This window comes from Vulpes lagopus, chromosome 24 (assembly GCF_018345385.1).
Source record: "Vulpes lagopus strain Blue_001 chromosome 24, ASM1834538v1, whole genome shotgun sequence".
Taxonomy (NCBI): Eukaryota; Metazoa; Chordata; class Mammalia; order Carnivora; family Canidae; genus Vulpes; species Vulpes lagopus.
The window spans coordinates 5,402,237-5,418,484 of NC_054847.1; the positions used below are offsets into that span (position 1 = coordinate 5,402,237).

Sequence of the window (16,248 nt, forward strand, 5' to 3'; positions counted from 1 at the left end):
CAAGTCAATGAGCTTGCTCTTGTACACATTTGAGCCAGACACAGAGGCAAGTATAATTCAGCTGAGTGATGAGACAGCCCAAGACAGCACTTTCAGGCCTGCTGAGATCAATAAACCCAGGGAGTGGGAGTTTCATGTTTCTCCAGCAACAGAACAGGTCATGTTTTCTGGGAGTTAATGGTCTAAGGGATGAGAATGGGAGCTAAGGGATTAATTGTTTGACACTTCATTAACCCAAGAAAACACGGCAAGACACATTTAGCTTCCACACAAAATCATACAAAATCTCTCTTTATTAAATATACATTATTTACAGTTTAAGTCTTTCTTCTGTACAACAGTAACCATAGAAAACAAAGAAATCTAAGGCTAACTTTTATTTTTCCCCATACAGTGTATTAAGACATGTTACGTGGTCTACAAAACTGACTTGGAACGAGGCAACATCACTTGGGATTCTGTTTTAAGAACAAAAATGAGAAGCTCCAAAGAAAAGCTAGACTGTGGCAGATCTACAAAGAGAGGTGACCTGTTTTGTGCTTTTGCCATAACAAAAAGTCCAACATATAGTTTTTGAGGGGAGAGGTTATTTTGCATTTTATTGTTTATTTGTTAAAAATAATCTTCCCACTCTTTCTAATTCCTCAAAAAATGAGGGCCACTGCATGCCAGAGAGACTGATATCCCATTTGAAATGGACATGGTAATAACGCTCTGTCACAGAGATCAGCAAACTGCAGTCCATGGGCCAAATATGACCAGTTGCCTGTTTTTGTAAATAAAGTTTTATTGGAATGTTCCCATGGCACGTATGTCCCACTTCCTGCTACAAAAGCAGAAGTGAATATGTGCAACCAAGACTGTCTGGTTTCAGAGCCTAAAGTATTGACCATCCAGCCTTTTAACTGAAAATGTCTACTGACTCCTTACCTGTCAAATCCTGGAGGCAGACTCCTGGTTCCCCCCTCAGCGGGCATGTGTATTCCCAGTAACAACCCTGCACCCTTTTTGCCTCTACCAGTTGACTGAGGGAAGTGACAACCCAAGACGGCCCAGAATATCAGAAGGCCTGTCAACTACTGGCTTCAGAAGGAGAAAAGTCTTGGCATTAGATCTCACTAAATGGAAAGTCCTCCTCATCCTATAACTATGTTGCTCTAAAGCAGGGTTTGGTATTTTTTGCATGAGTATTTAAGGCAGGACAAGGTTACACAGTTTGACACTGCCGTTCAAATAGAAGAGACTATGTTAATATTTCATGTAAAGCCTTTGGGATGGGGTTGACTATAATGGAAAAATATGACTAGGCAGATGCCTGTGAATATTATCTTTAAAGTTTCACTGAAAGTTTCTACTTATGTGCCTTCCAAAGAGTCTGCAGGGTAATACAATGCTCCTTTGTCATGCCCAGCACCTTGTTCATGTCCTCTGAGGCTACTTCTGGCATCTGAGGCATGGGAGAACATGAAGCAAATGAAAATAAGACCAGTATTTAATTACTGAAACGATTAGATTCATCTTTGGTCATGGTCTAGTACTACTCTCTAAAGTTTACACTGGTATTTTGTAAAATTTTCCCTGTGTCACTGGGAATGATTAAGAAAGGCAGTGTTTACAAATAGTGTTAGATGGTGGGTCCCTGGGAGTATTCACTATCAGGAATGGAGAGTATCGTATCTTTTTATAATGTGTCATGCCTATGGCAGGACCAATGAAGGGGAAAGAAGGACCAGTAGACTGATTTAAGGACCTCAAGCCTTCCACTCATGGGAGTTTTGATTTGGGATAGTGAACCTAAGAGGTTTTTTTGACAGTTTCTTTTCCTTAAAATTGCATCTGGGTGTTCAACCTGGTCAGGATAGATCATTGTGGTGATAGCACTAAAGCATCCTGGGAAAATCTTGAGGAAATAAACATAATTTAAAAGAAAAAAAAGATGTGGTTGGAATAGGCTGGGAAGGGTAAAAAATGTGTCATGCAAAGGTAGGTAATGAATTATTTATGTAAACCCCATGATATTGCCTCTTTCCCTAATGTGTAAGACAATGGTCCAAATGCACTGAAGGAACTCCTGATTTAGGAGCCAAGAGCATGGGAAGAGCTGCTGCCACTGATCCATGATGGGAACAATGACCGTCTACATCTGAGAGGCCACCAATTGTTGCCACAGATTCCCTCTTCCTCCTCAACATGTTCTTGGCAGGTGTGGTCAAAACACCAACACCAGCTTTTGCCTTTATCCTTGCTCATGTCTGCTCAGCCACTTTGTAGTCTATAAACATTACAAAAGACGGACAACTAGCTTACAAAGTACAATATTTCACTAAAAAAAAATGTGCTTTTCTGTTCTTCCTCAGAGTACCTTAGTGCAAAATAAGAGAAAACTCACTCAAACATAGCAAGAGTTCAATATTAAAACCTTATATGAAGGTTTCAAATAACTGCCAACTCAAGAGGAAATTTGTCTATCCCTACTAAACAGATGTGTATGTAGAACATCCTGAAGAAAGCTTGACTAACAGCCCTATTTTACAAAGTCTTTGTGTATGTGTCTGTTTACACTGTTTTTCCCTTTAAAAGGTTCAACTATTTAGGATTTGTGGAAGCAGAGATGAAAACTGGGGACACCCAAATCTGCAATGCCCACCAAGTAAGGGTGCGGGTATAAGAGTACAGGTTGACAAGGAACCAAGAACAGTATGTGGAAGTAATTCAAGTACACTATGTGCCTTTTAAAGGAAACATTTTCAAAAAATAAAAATAAAGAAAACATTTTCAAACTGCATGAGAGACATGAAATAGCACTCAGTGATCCTCCAGGTATTCTGAAAGTTTGGGGTTTGCTTACACTTTCTTCCATTAACCACTTTCACATCTACAGGAACAAGGAAACCTCTATTTATTTGGTCCACTTGTGATCTGTAGGACAATTGAAGCCTAAGTATGTCAAAGCATTTAGGTTAAAGAAAAATGAGTAGCAGAGCTACACACTGTCTCAAATTCCCCTTGGCGAGCTGGTATTACAATGTGGATTTGATGGATTGCAGCTATGAGGGAATTCAGAGGAATCTAGGATGTTGGTAGACAAACTGTCAAGGCTTTTATAAGAAAGATTTCAACAGCCCGATTTCTATTTCCTTGAATATCTTGGAAAAGACACTCTGTAGCCTCCCAGTGAGGCTCCTGTAAGTGAATAAGCTTCCTGCAGAGAAGAGACAGGTGTGACTTTCAGGATTGGAAAAAAACTCACCCGGAGTACAGAGGTGAGACCTCACGTAGACGGCCAACAACTTTTAGTCAGTTACTTACTCAAAGATACTTCATTTAGTTCTCAGAGATCATTCTAAATAGAGTCAAATGGTTCATGGGGACAAAGAAGAGTTTTAGGAGGGGCGGAAGGACAGCAGACACCTTAAGTGTCATCCGGAAGAGCAAATGAGATGCAAAAGCTCATAAACACATGGCACTGAAAGAACAGATAAAAGAGGAGAGGGGTGGAAATGGAGATTTTTTGTCTCTACCCCAGGGAGGGTCCCCAAGCCGTCACTATCAGGTCTGATTGATGGGAAGGATTTTCAGAATCCCCCAACCTGAAACGAAGTAAAGATGGAGAGAATTCGCCCTCCTCCAAAGTTCTTTAGAGACAAGGGTCATCTTTTCTTGCTGTTCCTAAAGAGTTAGTCTATTTCCCTCTAGAGAAAAATATCTGCATAGGTAGATACTTGCTTTGAGGAAGAGAAACAAAGCAGCTTGTTAAGGTGGGCTATGCAAGAAAAAAAATTATGAGTATTTCCAGAAATTCATCTGCTTGAGTCTCTAGCCAAGGCTCTGCAAAAATGATTGTGCTGGACCTTGCTTTCCATTCTATAGCACCTTCTGCATACCCCTGTTACAACAATATGTACCCACCCTGATAGACTTTGAGCTCTTCCAAGGGCAAGAACAAGGTATACTTTATTATTGTACAGCCCATATCTAGCATAACCCTCGGAGCACCGGGCATTCAGTAAATACGTCATGATGAACAAAGAAAGAAAAACGTTTATTTCTTTTGTTCTGATCCTGCTCCTGCTACCCTGGGGTGGCGTAGAAGTCAGGTTATACCACCTCTGTTATTACTAAAGAGAACAGAAACTGTTTTAAAAATTCAGTCTCAGGACCTTTAAAATAAATCTCCCATATGCAGTTGAGAGTGAATAGAAGAGGCTAAGCTATTCATAAACGTATATCTAGAGAAGTGACAAATGTCTAATTCTCTAGATTAATTCTCATAGAGACCATGGCAGTCTAACCTATATGCACAATGAGTGATGCAATGGGTGTTTAATATATTTTAGGGTAAGCAAATATACTGTTGCTACATAAATAAGCTTGTTTGGTGGTAATTACATCGATAAAAAATGCCCCTTAGAATGTGAAATTGCACAGGTGTTTTTGGTTTTGCTATAAAGTGACCACACTCCATAAAATCTTTCTGTAATCAGCAGTTACCAAGGACCAAGTGTTACAGTGGAGGATTATGGTGGTCCAGCTGGCATGTCAGGGACCTTGATTATCCAAGCAAAAAACAGTGATTAAGGAGGGTCAGAATGCTTTCAAAGACTATTCGTTTTAGATTATAATCACTCAAATATCCAAACACTCACACAATTAAACAATTGCACAAAACTACATGGATTTGGTACCACTGAGGAAAGACAGGCAGAGTTAGCACTTAATTCTGAGGGGAAATTGTGTTTTGCTTTGGAGGGAGCAGCTTGCTTATTTCCATATACACCTAGTGAAAGTTAGTGTTCTCTGGGGTTATGAAATAATCCAACCCTGTAAAAGTAATTCTGGTTTAGCCCTGAGACTCTACTTGTAAGAGTGATGTGCTGATTGCACGGTCTTGGCATTGGTTCATAGGTCTGGATACGTCGTGCATATGTGTACATCGTCTACGTGCACGGAGAGGCGTGCTGGTGGATTCTGCAGTGCAGATGCGGCAAGGATAGAGCTTCATATATTCTTCACACTATAGAACTACCTACGAGCATGTATAAGTAGATGAGGAAAGCAAGTACTCTGAGTTGGCCTTTGCTAGTTCTCCATTTCTTCTATTAGCACCATGTCAGCAAAATATAGTCCTCGTTTCTCAGAGACTTCAATAATGAGGGGTCCCAGTTTTATTACTCACACCTTCCTTTGCCTTTCCACTTCATTATTGGAGATGCTTCAGGCTAAACCCATTGCACTTCATGGTGACTTTTATTTCAGGGGACAAAGGACTATGTATCCAAGCAAAAGGCTGATTTATACAGCCTTTATGGAAGTAGAAAATTCAAAAATGAAAATGGGAAATAGAGGTGGACAGGGCAGGAGAAAACAATATTAAAAACCTTTCCTCTTATTGATGGATCATTCATCTTATTAAAAAGCTAGAAGGAAAAAAAAAAGATGCTCATGTTGGAACCACTTTAAATAAGTTTACTAGCAAAATGATATAATGATGAAGTGATTAAGAATCCACAGAAAGTTTTTAGAAGAGAATGTATATTTAGAACAACACCCTCAATTTGAGAAATATGATTATAAGATGAATCCTTACCCATGTGCTCAGACACTGAAAGAAAAGCCTGAAATGGATTTGAAATGAGATGGAGCTAATGAGTTGTTCATTGGGAATCTGGCCACGCAGGGGAGTGTTAAATAATCAGAGGCGAGAGACACTCTAAGAACAAGATGGAACGTCTGCTAACTGTCAAGGCTGGCAAACTCCGATGTGGTAATTGTTTCCCAAACCAAATCTGTCTTGTAAAGAGAATCGGCAAGTACTTTCCACATCTGTGGATCATTATATCGGCATTCCCAGCATTCTGAAGGATTGATATTGTTTTCCCCTTCTCTTTTTCTCCAAGATGGCCCAGAAGCAAAGATCTAGACCTGTTGCCATAGCAAAAAATCGTCAGGATTCTTACCACCACTTCATGAATGAACTGGAGATGCCCTCTTGAAGCAATGACTGTATTTCTTTGAAGCTTTGTTATCCAGAGGGGAAAAGGTGCTGAAACGTACCGTCATCTCATCTGGGAGTCTATGCCTACACAAAGATGGGGAGGGGGCTTTATATACATAGGGTGAGATGACTTGAAAATGTGATCTCCTGTAGAACTTATGGGCTCCTCTGAAACTAAGCAGGGAGGATTCACTTCACAAATCATATGCTCCATCAGTCAGTACACCTCGAACCTTCCAGAGAATGGCTCTATGGACAGAGGTGGATCATGTGTGTCTGCCCTAAAACATGAAATCTGCATTTGCTTTATTCACCAGATCTTTGGTGACTAGATGATGGAAGGGAAGAACCCTGCTTGGTATTTCTCTTCTTCCACGCAGTTTTGATTTTTTCTTAAATTTTGTTTTTGTTTTTAAAGCTCAGTTAAGATGGTTTAAACTCTTTCATGGACAGGTGCTATTTTAGACTTTTATTTAAATTTCTTTATGCTGCAGCAACTTATATATGTATATATATATATACCTCAGTATAATAATCCCAGGAATAACCTAGCTAACATTTCTTACAAAATTGGAAGAGGCATTTTTGAAGTTATAGAACATCTACTTCCTAGCAGCTTCCTTTTTTACCTCCTAGTTTCAAGCTACTATTTTCCATGCTTCCCCTAGGTTTATGCTATTGTGTGCTGTTCTAAAGTGTCGGCCCCAGGAGAGACTGGTAAGAAAGGAGCAAAGGAATAGCTCACTACTGTCAGGAATCCTATATTTGAAATACTCAGGGGATAAGAGTCAAAGTGAAAAAAAAGGTGATGAGTTAGGGCAATGGGCGTCCCTTGCTAAGGAAAATCAACACATAACAAACCTCTCTTATTCCTTTGAAAGTGCCACTGAAGCGAACCAGACCTTTAGCATCTTCTTTCTCTACCCTGAGTTCCCTGGTAGGAATGAACTTGAGATGGGGGAGGATGTCAAGGATGAGTGTCATAAGCCTAAGTCACAGAGCTCAGGTTCAAAGCAAGCCTGAGGTTTAATGCAAGACAGAACAGCTGTGGAACTAAAGAGTGCATCTTACTTGGAAACTGGAAATACAGAACTAAATATGCACATGTGCACACATGTGTCTCTTCTTTATCTAGAGGAGCAAAGTCAGTCTCTTGAGTGATCATCATCATCACAATAAGTTTATCAGAAAGGAAGGCAGTGGCCATAGCTGCCTGGTCTTCTGGGCTGGGTTAAGGGGACATAGAAGCTGTGGCTGATACGGGTATGTGCCAAAAATAATTGGCAAACTAATAAGAAAAGGAGAATGACCAAAATTAAAAGAGAGGAAAAAGGAGTAAAAAAAAATAACAACAACCCAAAAGAGAATATTAGGTGACCCTGCAGTTTTTCAGATGAAATATTCCCGCTTACATTCGCTCACTGTGTTTTGCAAGTCAATGTCATTTCTAAAGGAACTGTCCAAATTTTCTGGGTATTCCTTCTCCTTCATCTGGTTAGTACGGTGTGACTGCTTATGCTGGTAAAGGAACCGGGTCATGATGCCGATGATAGAGAAGATGATGAATATCACCACCGCTATTACTCCTGTTGATAAAGAGGAAAGAAAGAGAGATGGAAATCATCATAGATCATCCACTCAAAAGAGGTGATTCAGTCTAGACAGGGAAGGCACTTAGGAGAAAGAAACAAGACAAAACCAACAGCAACAAACCCTGCTGCATGCTTAGACCTGAAGACCAGCTAAACTGCATTCAGTCTTCAGTTACTGAAAAATCTCCTCTTCCAGACTGGCCAGGAATAAAGTCAGTCTAAATCGGAGAATGTCATCATTTAGATATGGACTCAGCCTGGCAAAGGATTTCTTAGTTATTTCCTCAAGACCTGATTTAAAGAATGCGACAGAATCATTTAATTAGCATATTTGTGATGGTTAATCATTTGTCACTTCTTACCACTGAGTATTTTAGAACTACTTTAGCACCCTAGAAAACCATAGTGAAGCATCCCAGGCCTCAGTACATATTCTCCTGATCTAAATTTGTTTCTGGTATATGTTTGCTTTGCTAAACTTTTTTGTTGTTGTTGTTAATAATGGAATGCTTCCCAAACATGTAGGGTGTTCTTCACGGCTGTGCACTCTGCTAGACATGGGACGGTTCAGAAACAGTATGCCTCGATCATCGGAGGCTCAGAGTCAACTGAAATGGCAAACTTCTTCCAGTTAGGTCGGATTTCTGCCTGCTTTGATTGCATGTGATTTTACTGCTTCTACTCGGCAAGTTGCCCTTGCTGACTCAAAGGTCTTGTCCCTACCTTCGCCAGCAGCCTCTGGGGATGAGAAAAACAAAGTCAGCAAAAAGAGGGTGACAATGTAGAAACTAGCGACTCTTAAAGAGAGGATGCATCTATACGTGGATGTGGGCTTTCCATCATTAAATTTTGAGGTGTGCTTATGATATTCAAATATAAATGTATTCCCAAGAAAGCATACATGCCGCTCTTTTTGTTTTTCTAAGTAGAACGGATGGTGGCGAAATATGCTTATTTTAGAAAGATAGTTTTGGACATCTTGCATTTTGATTTACATGTATGGGCATTTGAGAGTTAGATATGTTGACTGTACATTTTTTATGATTTGTATCAGAGCTGGGGCCATGATTAAGATGGTTTACTTTTTTTTTTTTTTTTAATATTCTAAAACCATTATACATCATCCTCCCTGACTATTTTAGAACAAGGCAGAGGAAAACCACCCAAGTTAACAACATGAGTAAACTGGATCGTAGTGAGGGACTCCTATGATCGGGCCGCAGCTTTAGGAGATACAGCACAGAACCAGTTTCTACTCCTTTAGCACGCAGACTGTTCAGGATTGGAGGAGTTTTCCCAAGGGACTGGGATGCCTTTCCTGCTCTTAGAGACTCACAGAAGCACGTTACTGGGTGCGAAAATGTCAGCAGTCACAAAAGTCTTTTCTCTTCTTGTCAAATGTGAAACGGTAGGAAGAGAAACAGGCACATTCTTTTCTACGTTTCTTAATGCCAAATAAAAATCAAGTTGGACTCTCTCCCCTGAAGCAGAAATTCAGGTCAGTCATTTTAAGGACTTCTTAAGGAAAGGTTATGGTTTTTATCCCTCACAATTGCATTGTAATGGTGCACCCACAGCCGTTTGTACTCCCCCCTCAAAACACCACTCACCCGTTCCAACGTTTTCTGTTTACCAGTGCCCTCCTGTACCAGGCTGTGGGCTCACTGCGGGCAGCATCTGCGTCTATCACCATGTATTCCTATACTTAGTACAGGGCCTGACCCATAGCTAAGACTCATTAAATAGAAGCTAAATGAATGGATACTGGTGACTTTTAAAAGAACTCCATCTGGTGTGGATCAGTTCATCTTGCCTGCCAGAAGGCAGGGATGGGGGCACCTGCTAGAGCTATGGTTCTTGGATGGCAATGAATTCAGTCTTTCAGGGGCACCTTACGTTAAACAAGGTTTGGGAATCATTCTGTCTTGCAAAGCCCAGAAGGGGAAAAAAAAGTCACTGGAGGCAGTGGCCAGGCTGAGGCAAGATAAAAAGAGGTGAGACCGGCAGTCAGTGAGAAAATGGAAAGACAGGGGAGGTGGGAGGGAGAGCTGAGCTCACAGCAGAGCAGACAAGATCTGTATCTGTAACCATATGTGCTGCTGGATTTGAAACTCCATTCCTGTGGGCTTCACCCTGCTCATTAGATCCAACCCAAATCACTTGGTGGAGAAAACCAACAGGACTGGAGCTTCACCCATCTGTCTGCCCCAACATGGCTTCTTCCCATATGTTTTATTGGTGCGCTTTGTTTGTGCTTTAGGAAAACTGACAACCGGATGAGATGAACACAGTGCACTGTCTGTCGCTAAGTAAATGTTCCAGCTGTTGACTCGGTAGCCAGCTGCCCGATGGATCAAGGGCAGGATGCGTCCATGGAGCTGCGGATGCTTAGGGGGAGGGGGTGCCTTGAATCATACAGCACCCATGGCTATTCATGAAAAGGCTCACAGCCTTGCAGACCATGCAGGATTCTGTGTGCTAGGAGGCCATAATTAAGGAAGGAATCAAATCTCTCCCAACTACAGAATCATTTATGTCCCCTCTGTTTTCAGCAACAGGAATGATTTACCTCCAATGACAGCTGAGTCACTTCGAACTGCATTGGTGAGTGGTTCTCGCTCATCTGTCTTCCCAAAGGGATCTGCAAAGAGTAAAAGACATGACACTCACTCCTGACTCAAAGTACAGGAAGGAGGTCTACAATATGGACTTGAGATGATGACATATCTGTGGATTAGACCAAGTGCTCTCAAACAGTTGTGAGCTTGCTTTTTTTTTTTTTTTTAGAAACCCAGACAAACATACACACAAAAGTACAAAACTTGCACCCCATAGTTCCATGACTAGTAGCTTCTATGTCAGCTGTAAGATAATTGGCTGAAACAAAGGATGGTAGAACCCACCCATATCTGCTTTCACCTACATTTTACCTCCCAGCCTAACCTAGGGTACCCTCTCTGCTGGTTGGACTCTCCCTCTTCATTACAATAGCCTCTTACCTCAAGCATGCATATGCTCTCTGCTTCAGAGGTTTCTTTAGCTGCTCAAGGATTCTGAGCCCATTGACAGGGAAAGACAAAAGTGTTGGAGGATTAACACCCCCAAGAAACCCTCAATGACAGGGAGAGGGATTTCACTATGTACATTAACATAAATGGTCAAAGAAAAAAGATCACTAAATTTGAAGGCACATAGACCTGGATCTGAATCTTGCTCTGCCACTTGTTGAACTAGAGACATTTTTAAATAACAAATCTGCAAATGTATTACAAGGGGGTACTGATATCCATATGTACGCATATAGCACACGTGGAATGTTCAATACAATATTGGCTGACATCAGCATCCCTTCATCCTCAGAAAACGCCTACAACATAAGTATTATTTTTCCCACTTCATGGATAGGAGATTAGGTTGAAGTTATTCGTTTGTTTTTTTGTTTGTTTTTAAAAATGTTTTCTATTTTTTTCATGAGACACAGAGAGAGAGAGAGAGAGAGAAAGAGAGAGAGGCAGAGACACAGGCAGAGGGAGAGGCAAGCTCCCTGCAGGGAGCCTGATACAGGACTCAATCCTGGGACTCTGGGACAACTCGAAGGCAGAAGCCCAACCATTAAGACACCCAGGAATCCCTACATTGAAGTTCTTTAGTAACTTGTCTGGAGTTCTATAAGAGTTAGAATTCAAATCAAGGCTAGTCAACTGTCACATTCTGTTTCCTTCTATTACACCTCACTGCTTCCAGGAAAACACCAAGCTTGGTGATGAGTAGGCAACAGCAAAAATCAGTCCCCTTTCTTTGTTCATGATTAATGACTTATTTGGCAGTTGATCACCATGCTTGATTAAGACAAATCCCAGGTACAGTTCAAGACACTCATGATGGTGGTGACTGAGGAAAGACAGAAAAGGTGTTTTAGGGAGTGGTAAAATAAGAGAAGATGTCTGAATGATAATGCTGTGGGGCCTTTTTATTATTATGAAAGGCTGATTTTAATCACATGAATTATATTAGTTCAACAACTAGCCTGCCCATCTCTGATCCTAAACTCTTCGATCCTCAGAGAAGTAGTCACTCAAACTGTAATGATATATATAGATATATATATACATACACACATGCATTGAGTTCTAACTACTCATCATATTAAAAGTGGGATTATATTCAACACATATAATATTCAAAACCATGAGAAACCAGTCATAATTCTTAACTATCATATAAAGTAAGGGCTTGCGTAATACTAGCCTTTAACCTAGAAACTTCTTGAAGATATCAAAAGTAGTGCTATTGCAAGAAGGCAGTTCCCCCTGGGTATTCTGTGTACCTGATGAAGAGTGCACCGTGGTCACTGTATTCACATCCACATCCACCATGGAGCCACAGCTGGATTCCATCAGGGTCCCTTGGACAGTCACAGGTGCAATGGTGGCATGACGCAGGGCTGCCTTCAGGGGTGCTACCTGGTTATACTGGACTGAAGACAGGCATCCAACAAAACCCAGGGTGTTGGCTTTGGCAATTTCAGAATCCAATCCAAGATGCTCTGCAACATGAAAGACACTCCTGTGTTTTACAGTTGTTTGTTTTCCAAACTATGTTCCATATCCTCTTTAAATAATGTCTAAAATCACGGAATTTACCTTGCAGTCCGTTGAGTAAGGGAAATCATCTCCTGTCTCTCTTCCCATACCTTACCTCCACACTATCAGCATCAATTTATCAACAACATATCATAGAGAACCGTGAGGGCCATCTTTGCCTTGAGATAACATTTCAAACTTCTAAATTTTCATTCATGTATTTTATGAACTGTAGCAAAGACTTAATAAATCTGTTCTACAGTCTAGATGTTTTACAAAATGTATTGCATTATCCCCATCACCATTTATCTATGGATGCTGGGAATTAGTACAAGGACATTACAGTGTTCATTACAACATTGAATGTTGTACATTTCAAAGAGAAATGTCACAAAGAGAAAAAAAAATGGATTAAAGAGAATGGAAGTCAAAGTAGCCCTTCCATAAGTGTCTCATGCTCAGTGTTTTAAGTGGCCTGTATAAACTGACCATCTATTCAAGATTTTCACCCGCTTACTTCTGTTCATGGTACTGGTTGGAGAGCACTGATTTTCTGATTTTCCAAAGTATCTTTGAGTCCTTGTAAAAGGTGAAGAGGCAATCATTTATGATTCACAGCAAGATCTAATGTCTTATTTTCTTCAAGTTTTGTAGTCAGATTATTCAGTAGCCCCTTTCTCTGTTAGTAAAGATCATTTGAACAAATTGCTAAGATACAGCGACATAAAATTGCAATACACATGAGCTGCTTCCTTTTTTCTTAAGGTATAACGGTTTCAACCTACCTAAATGGTTCAAAAGGTTATCTAATTGTGATAATCTGTTTATTTTCTGGAAGAGGGCAAGGACTTCCCTCTCCACCCAGCAGAGATTATAATTTATTTCAAATCCACAAAGATCAGATTGCCTCCATGTATCTCCAAGCAAGAATTATTTTGGCAGTATGTAGGAAAAGATGTGATGAGAATACGGAAGAAAAGGAAAAACTAATATCTCTTGTTAATGCCTTTTCTAGTTTTGCCCTTATGTTCTTCGCCTTCAATACCCATATAAACCTCACTAGTTTATCATCCCTCTCTTCTTACTGGAAAAGTAAAGAAACCATGTGTATTCATTTTATGAGGCTACTGTAACAAATTACCACACATGCAAACAATTTAAGTTAAACAATGCAACACAAATTTATTGTTTTATAATTCTATAGAAGTCCGACGTGGATTTCCCTGCACTAAAATCAAGGTGCTGACAAGGCTGCATTTCTTCTAAAAGTTCTAGGGGATAATCCATTTCTTTGCCTTTTCTAGCTCCCATGAGCCACCCACATTCTTTTTTTTTTTTTTTGTATATTTTTTATTGGAGTTCGATTTGCCAACATATAGTATAACGCCCAGTGCTCATCCCATCAAGTGCCCCCCCTCAGTGCCTGTCACCCAGTCACCCCCCCAACCCCCGCCCACCTCCCTTTCCACTACCCCTTGTTGGTTTCCAAGAGTTAGGAGTCTCTCATGTTCTGTCACCCTCACTGATATTTCCCACTCATTTTCTCTCCTGTCCCCCATAATCCCTTTCACTATTTTTCATATTCCCCAAATGAATGAAACCATATAATGTTTGTCTTTCTTCTATCAACTTACTTCACTCAGCATAATACCCTCCAGTTCCATCCACATCGAAGCAAATGGTGGACATTCATCATTTCTAATGGCTGAGTTATATTCCACTGTATACATAGACCACATCTTCTTTATCCATCATCTTTCGATGGACACCAAGGCTCCTTCCACAGTTTGGCTATTGTGGACATTGCTGCTAGAAACATCGGGGTGCAGGTGTCTTGGCTTTTCATTGCATCTGTATCTTTGGGCTAAATCCCCAACAGTGCAATTGCTGGGTCCTAGGGCAGCTCTATTTTTAACTCTTTGAGGAACCTCCACACAGTTTTCCAGAGTGGCTGCACCAGTTCACATTCCCACCAGCAGTGCAAAAGGGTTCCCCTTTCTCCACATCCTCTCCAATATTTGTTGTTTCCTGTCTTGTTAATTTTCCCCATTCTCACTGGCGTGAGGTGGTCTCTCGTTGTTTTGATTTGTATTTCCCTGATGGCAAGTGATGCGGAGCATTTTCTCACGTGCTTGTTGGCCATGTGTAGGTCTTCTTTGGTGAAATTTCTGTTCATGTCTTCTGCCATTTCATGATTGGATTGTTTGTTTCTTTGCTGTTGAGTTTAAGAAGTTCTTTATAGATCTTGGCTACTAGCCCGTTATTTGATATGTCACTTGCCAATATCTTCTCCCATTCTGTAGGTTGTCTTTTGGTTTTACTGACTGTTTCTTTTGCTGTGCAGAAGCTTTTTCTCTTGATGAAGTCCCAATAGTTCATTTTTGCGTTTGTTTCCCTTGCCTTCATAGATGTATCTTGCAAGAAGTTGCTGTGGCCAAATTCAAAAAGGGTGTTGCCTGTGTTCTCCTCTAGGATTTTTTTTTAAGATTTTATTTATTTATTCATGAGAGACACAGACAGACAGAGGCAGAGAGACAGTCATGCAGGGAGCCCTATGTGGGACTCAATCCTGAGACTCCAGGATTACGCCCTGGGCCGAAGGCAGGCACTAAACCACTGAGCCACCCGGGAATCCCCTCCCTCTAGGATTTTGATGGATTCTTGTCTCACATTTAGACCTTTCATCCATTTTAAGTTTATCTTTGTGTATGGTGTAAGAGAATGGTCTAGCTTCATTCTTCTGCATGAGCCACCCACATTCCTATGGCTTCCCATATCTTCAAAGCTAGCTCTGTTGCATGTCTTTGTGTCTTTCCTCCACAGTTACACCTGCTTCTAATTCTCTTTTGTTGACTCCCTTTTTCATTCTAAGGAACCTTGTGAATACAGGGGGCTCACCCAAACGCTCTAGGATAATCTCTTTATTCTAAAACTAGCTGATTAGTAACATTGATTTCATTTGCAATCTTATTTCCTTCTTGCCACTTAACGAAATATATTCACAGGTTCTGAGGATTAGGACTTGGGTATTTCTGTGGATCATTATTCTTCCTACTACTGCATATCTGAGATTCCATGAGAATTTTTCAGGTAAAGATAATGAGAATTCAACAGATATGTAAGGTGACACTTCTTTAAATGTAAAAGAACATTGGAATGCAGAGGAAACTGCTGCTTTCCAAATATTCCAATACATATGCCATAGTAGTGGTACATATTTGTTACTCGTTAAAGGATTACATGTATATTTCTTTCTCTCTTTTTTTAAGATTTTATTTGTTTATTCATGAGAGACACAGAGAGAGGCAGATACACAGGCAGAGGGAGAAGCAGGTTCCCTGCAGGGAGCCCAATGTGAGACTTGATCCCAGAACTCCCAGATCACGCCCTGGGCCAAAGGCAGATGCTCAACTGCTGAGCCACCCAGACATCCCTGTGTATTTATTTCTTAATATGGGCTTCAAAAGACTGTTGCATAAGAGACTTTTTGGACACTGTCATGCAACTATTTCCCAGGCCAAAAAGCTTTCTTTAATGAAGACTGTGTACTCTTGCTAAATGGCACTAGAATTCAATGTACCCAGCTATAATTCCAAATGCACATTCACTACTGATTGGTAGTTCTCAAGAGGTAAAGTTAGAGATCAGAGCATTTAGAAGAGCAGAAGATAGGAAAAGAAGAACAGAAACTAGCATGAAGTTTTTGCATTGTAGGATTTCAAAGCAGTGGAAAGTAAGATGTCATTGTCACCATACCCTAAGGGTCTAAGTCAAAAATGCCCGATCTCATTCCCAGAACCCAGGTAGAAAGAAGCCTCTATCAGGGCCAAGGTCCTTGGAAGACATCACTATAGTGACTGCTAGGAATACAAGCTCCAGATACAAGAAAAAGTACATGGATAATAGGGGGAAATGACAGAAAATGACATTCTCTCCTTAAAGGAAGAGATGTTTTGAATAAAGTCTTATGTTTAGGAAAGTGTATTTATTCTAGATATATAATAAAGATGGGAACTTGGAAATGTTTCTGAAAAGAAATGAAGAGGGAAAGAATCCCTGATAGGAGAAAATACTCCCA

At 40.5% G+C, this 16,248-nt stretch overlaps 1 protein-coding gene across 1 annotated transcript in view; it reads right to left on the minus strand.

Moving 5' to 3' along the window:
- Nucleotides 1–275: 275 nt before the first annotated feature.
- Nucleotides 276–16,248, minus strand: part of CNTNAP5 (contactin associated protein family member 5) — a 792,545-nt gene continuing 776,572 nt past the window's right edge. Inside the window, exons 22-24 of the mRNA XM_041739874.1 lie at nt 11,915–12,133; nt 10,157–10,228; nt 276–7,581 (exon numbers count right to left, since the gene is read on the minus strand). Coding sequence (XP_041595808.1) covers nt 7,385–7,581; nt 10,157–10,228; nt 11,915–12,133 — 488 coding nt within the window. The 3' untranslated portion in view covers nt 276–7,384. The remainder of the gene's footprint in view (nt 7,582–10,156; nt 10,229–11,914; nt 12,134–16,248) is intronic.